Source organism: Vicia villosa, linkage group LG3 (genome assembly GCF_029867415.1).
Source record: "Vicia villosa cultivar HV-30 ecotype Madison, WI linkage group LG3, Vvil1.0, whole genome shotgun sequence".
Classification (NCBI taxonomy): Eukaryota; Viridiplantae; Streptophyta; class Magnoliopsida; order Fabales; family Fabaceae; genus Vicia; species Vicia villosa.
The window spans coordinates 10,775,231-10,781,191 of NC_081182.1; the positions used below are offsets into that span (position 1 = coordinate 10,775,231).

The 5,961-nt window shown below is 31.2% G+C and overlaps 1 protein-coding gene across 1 annotated transcript; it reads left to right on the forward strand.

Moving 5' to 3' along the window:
* Positions 1-4,318: 4,318 nt before the first annotated feature.
* Positions 4,319-5,961, forward strand: LOC131654898 (GDSL esterase/lipase EXL3-like). The gene is made up of 5 exons (XM_058924823.1): positions 4,319-4,647; positions 4,772-4,902; positions 5,010-5,243; positions 5,324-5,579; positions 5,678-5,961. Exons 1-5 carry the CDS (start codon positions 4,356-4,358, stop codon positions 5,866-5,868), a joined length of 1,104 nt encoding a protein of 367 aa, XP_058780806.1. The 5' UTR covers positions 4,319-4,355; the 3' UTR covers positions 5,869-5,961.

Here is a 5,961-nt window from a genome sequence, read left to right on the forward strand (position 1 = left end):
ATTTAACCAGTAATCAAATTTAATAAAATATTAACAAAACATAATTGTATATTCGCAAAAATCCTGACAACATTAACTTTTTATTTATTGTAATGCACTTTATTAAGATAACAATTCTCAAGAATAAAAATTCATAATTTCGAATCTAAAATAAATATTTTAAAATTATTCAATGTATAATTTTAATATTCAAATAGAAATTTTGAAATTAAAAATACATAAAAAAATGAAATAAAAGGATAATAAAAGTCAAATATAAAATATAGAGATATGACGGGGAATAATATAAGTAATATAAGTATATACTGTGATGAATGTATTACATGTAGTTGTGATACTATTAAAATATTGATAATATTAAATAAAAATTTGGGACAAAATTTTTTCATCTTAAATGATATTAAGTTTTTAGATGTATTTCAATCATGTAGAGATTTTGAGACGGATTTGAGACAAATATATTATATAATTGTTGTTTATTTTACTGTATTTTGAAAATTTTATTCCGAATTCATTTGATATATTGAGACATGTTTGAACAAATTTCAATTATAGCGAGACCTTTAAGATAGATGTTAGAAAAAAAAAAACATAATTGTAAATTATTTTATTATTTTTTGTAAGTTCTGTCTCAAACTCATGTAAAATACTGAGACAGATTTTAGACGAAATTTCATTGTGTATATAAATTTTGGGATGAATTTTAGACATAATATAAAAATTGTTATTTATTTTAATATTTTTTATATTTTGTCTCAAATCTGTGTCAAATATTAAGGCGAATTTGAAACAAAATTATGAAGAGTCTTTAAAACGATAATTCACAAAATACACAATTATTATTTATTTTATTTATATTTATGAAAATTTTGTCATTAAATATTTAGACGAATTTGAGACAAATTTTAATCTTGTATACAATCATTGAGATGGATTTTAAAGATAATATACAATTATTATTATTAGTATTATTATTTGTAATAACTTAGCTTATAAAAAATAATTAAGAATATAATGATGATAATAGTTAGTTTTGATATGGTGAGTGTAGTGTAGTATAGAGTGGTACCATGAGAGCTAATTAGAACAAAGAATGCATCCCAATGTTTACCGTTTTAATTTATCACTTGTGTAAACTTAATGAACCATATTTTCCAGCTTGTAATTCCAAATGACAATTATATTACTAGGATATGAATTTTACGCCATGTCCTTCCTTAGCCACCCCCTGGCTCCACCACTGGTCATGGACGTCCCTTGCTTTCCAGGGTGGAATGCAAAAGACAGTTTGATGATATTTAATTGTAGGTACCACTCCATGGCGTGGATATAAAATGGGGGCTTCAGAGTATGATTGTATTGTACCTCCAATGCCTTGGTGGACTGACTTGAGACTGATGATTGGACTTTCCCATTTTTAAGCCTATGGTACAGTTGCACTCGAGGCTTGCCGTGACACACCAATGGGGAGTCTTTGAGAAAACTAGGTTAGGCTTCTCTTGTTGGGTTCAGTACTTGGAAAAGTAGAAAAATTTGGGAGCTGACACAAGTGATTTTGGAAACAAGTGCATAAATGATAGTCTCATCATTAAGACTTCTGACATGATTGTTCTTACACGTAGCCCTCATTCCTTAAACTAGAGTGTGACGCTTCCCTATAAGATTCTCAATTGTACTCAAGTATCATTACATTCTCAAAACAAATCCATTCGTTGTAACGACACTCATTTTTATAGCACCAGAAACAATTGATCTTTCATAGAGGGTTTAAAGGTTTACGAATAGTAATGTTGTATCTCATAGGTCTATGAATGTAGTCCTTAAGAGGATTAATTTTACCATCCAAAAAGGAGTAACAACGCAGATTGTTGTCTGTTTGCCTTCTATTAATGGATAAACTTTATAATGGAAATATAAATTCGTTGTATTTCATCTTCCCATTTTCTTTTATTTTAGATTATAATTTTCATGCCTCGCCTCACTATATAAAGGTTGTTTCACTTTCCCAACCATGATTCATGCTATTACTTTTAAATTCTGAAGACAAAGTCAAAGATTCTGAATACATCAAAGGTAAAGCCGACCAGACTCAGGGAAATACTGAAGATCAGAATTGAGCTAATCAAGCAAAAGATCAGATACCAAGATTCGAGAATAAAAAATGCTTTCTACAATGAAATAACTTGTTTTTAGAGTGGCTGTTGCATATATATCTAGAAAACAATGTTCCGATTCTCAAAGGATTCTGAAACAAAATCTAGACAAGCTATAACATCACAAGACCACTCTAGATCAGGAGTCGAGTATCGTTTTTAGAAGAGCTGTTGCTACAAGTTCTGATAAATAAGACTCTGACTCTTACAAGATAAAGATTATATACTTCATAACAAAATAGTTTCTAGACTACACATCAGAATCATTATCAGAAAGATGAAGACAAGTTGATCTCTTCCAAGCTTACTACTTCAGAAGCTGAAGTACATTATTTGAAGATAAGATCAAAGAACTCAGTCAAGAAGAAAATAATACAACAGTACATTACAGATTCCACTATAATCAAATGGACTATTTTACAGAAGTTGTCTCCCACCAACTCACAATGTATCAAGCTACAAAACAAAAGAAAGTATTACCTATAGTAATGTTTGATTCTATCTGTTGGGAACTAGCCGTTGGAAGTCGAAAGGATCTTCTTATCCTTCAACGTCATTGGAGAATTATAAAAGAAGACCAAATCTTCCAACAAAAGTTGACGACATTAGAGAACACCAATGTTGTTCACATCACAGCCATTAATTTAAAATGTAGCTAATGTAGTCATTGATGTCGTTGGTAATGCTACTAAAGTTACTACAACCATTGATGTTACAGCTGATGTTCAAACGGCTATAACGGCTGTTGACGTTGTAGTTGTAAATTCTTGTTTTGGATTGAATGGAACTCAACCCACAAAGATTGACAAAGATCAACACATGAAGAAAGGAGATATGTACTCAGAAGCCGTTGATCAAGAGACATCTGCTAAAAGAGAAGTTGAAGCACATGCCAACTATAAATGCTACTAGGCCAATTAGTTGATGTTAATGCCTAAGTTGTTACGCTGAAGCTGATCAAATTGAAGAAGAGAAGAAAGAAGATTCTACAAGATGCTACTCAACTCTAATCATATGCATCTGGATAGAAATCAGAAGAATCAAGGAGTTGTTGCTCGTGACTTGCTCAACAAAGAAGATGAAGAAGAAGACCCCTACAAGATCCTACTCAACATACAATCAAATACATCTTTGTAGAACAATGTAAATTGTTTTAACATAGAAGTTGTTTCTCAGAACTATGTTAAACAATATGTACTTAATTAGTTGTGTAATCTGCTTATAAGAAGCAATCATTGTAAACACAAAGTTTATCAACTTAATATTGAGAATACCTTGAGAGACCGAGTGAAGGTCAGAAGCTCAAGTAGACAATGGTTGCGGTCATTGTGGAAATCCTTATAAGAGACCAAGTTAGTCAGATCTTATTGGGTCGGTGATAATCATATCTCAAAGAGGACCTAGTGAAGGTCAGACTCTTGTGAGATCGTTGTGGAGGAAATCCTCTTGGATGACTTGGTAATCAGATTCCTGGTAGAGGTCAATGAATGTTATATCTGTTAACTCAGATCACTGAACATATCATTGTGCAACAGTCATCGGCGGTTGCCCGTGCAAGGTTGTCAGTCACTGGCGGTTGCCCGTGCAATTGTAATCAGTTTGGTTATAGTGGATTAAGACCTTGAGTTCAAGGCGAAATCACCTCGGAAGGGTGAACTGGACTAGCTTAAAAATTTCTCAAGTGAACCAGGATATATCGTGTGTTGTTTGTTTCTGTTTATTTACTCGGATCGTTACTTAGTCAGAAGATAATAGGACTCAAGTTTTGAAGAAAGCTTAATGATTCTGAAAAACATTAAGTTTGTGATAAATATGAATTGAAAAAGGTTCTCATGAACACCAATGATTTGAACTTCCACGCAAAAGTTCAAAGAAGGGAAATATTATTAAAAACCCAATTCAAACTCCACTTTCTTGTGTTTTTCTCCACCTTCAATATAATCCTTGTCCAATTTTCATTTGAAAATGAAAGAAAATATTCTTCTCGAACAAACTTTGTCTTTTTATTTTTATTTTTACTGACTTCATCCTTTGACCCTAAAATTAGTTTATATATTTCGAAAAAAACTAAGGCATATAAAAAAAACAAAAACAGTTGGATATCATTGTTCTCGTCCAATAAATGACCAACAAGTTTTATGGATGTATAAATTTACGCAGAATACATGCAAAACAGATCAACAAGTTATCTCTTTCTTTGAAATGGCTGTGCTAATGATAAAGCTTCCAATTACTAATTCATCACCTAGATTAATACTATTACGTTTCATTCTTTTCTTAGTTTTATCATATAGAACAAACTCATTGTTGAAACTACCACCAAATGTTACCGTTCCAGCACTCATAGCTTTTGGAGATTCAATCCTGGATACTGGAAATAACAACAACATCACAACTATTGTCAAGTGCAATTTCCCTCCTTATGGTCAAGATTTTCAAGGAGGCATTCCAACCGGTCGATTTTGCAATGGCAAAAATCCCTCAGACTTGATAGGTATGTACAAGCCCGTCTCAAGTTTTTTGAAGTTCTGCGTAGATTAGTCATTCATGATTTAACCATGAAAAAATAATTAGAGATCCTATTTAACATACCTCACAATTATTTTTTATTTTATCAGTTGAAGAATTAGGTATTAAGGAGTTTTTACCAGCTTATTTAGATCCAAATCTGAAGCCAAGTGACCTTCCTACTGGTGTATGCTTTGCTTCTGGTGCTGCTGGTTATGATCCTTTAACATCTGAATTAGTGGTAATAATCATAATCAATAATATAATATAATATCATAATCATAAACTTTTATTATAATTTTTCTTATTTATATATAATTATACTAATGATAATTTTTTATATATCAGTCGGTGATTTCAATGTCTAAACAACTAGAAATGTTCAAAGCATACATAGAGAGGCTTAAAGGTGTGGTTGGAGAGAAAAGAAAAAACTTCATCATAGCCAACACTCTTTACATTGTTGTAGCTGGAAGTGATGACCTTGCCAACACTTATTTTACTTTTCGCACCCGGAAACTTCAATATGATGTTCCAGCTTATACTGATCTTATGGTCAAAGAAGCCTCCAAGTTCGTTAAGGTACTTTTTTTATTATTAAAAATATATAAAATAGAACAAAAAATAATTATAGTAATTTTTTTTTTTTTTTATACTTGAAGGGATTATATCAACTTGGAGCTAGAAGAATTGGAGTGTTTAGTGTAGCACCTATTGGATCCATACCAGCACAGAGGACACTAGGTGGAGGTGTATTTAGAAATTTCAATGAGGAATACAATGAAGCAGCCAAGTTATTTAACTCAAAACTCTCCAAGGAATTGGATTATCTTCATTCTAATTTGCATAATAGTAGGGTTATTTATATTGACATATACACTCCCATACTTGATATCATTCAATATCCCAAAAAATATGGTAAATTATTCATGATTAATTAATTTAGTGAAATTAATTTAAAATATTATTTATTTTAATATTTTAATAATTGATGACATATAATTGATGACATGCAGGGTATAAAATTGCAAATAAAGGTTGTTGTGGAACAGGAAAACTAGAGGTATCAATTTTATGTAACCCTTTGACTCCTACTTGTGCTGATAATTCAGAATATGTGTTTTGGGATAGCTATCATCCTACAGAAAATGTATACAGAAAGCTTCTGGATGAAGTTCTTCCGAAATATGTGGATCGCTTGATATGATATATTGTATATTTGATTCACACCGGTGGACTTGAACATGTTTTGTATTTGAAATTTAGAAGATATAAGAGTTATTGTTATTATAGAAATAAA

Coding starts and splice junctions, on each gene's coding strand:
- LOC131654898 (XM_058924823.1), top strand. CDS start 4,356: ATGGCTGTGCTAATGATAAAGCTTCCAATTACTAATTCATCACCTAGA. Junction 5,244..5,323: donor AAGCCTCCAAGTTCGTTAAG/GTACTTTTTTTA, acceptor TTATACTTGAAG/GGATTATATCAACTTGGAGC. Junction 5,580..5,677: donor TCAATATCCCAAAAAATATG/GTAAATTATTCA, acceptor GATGACATGCAG/GGTATAAAATTGCAAATAAA.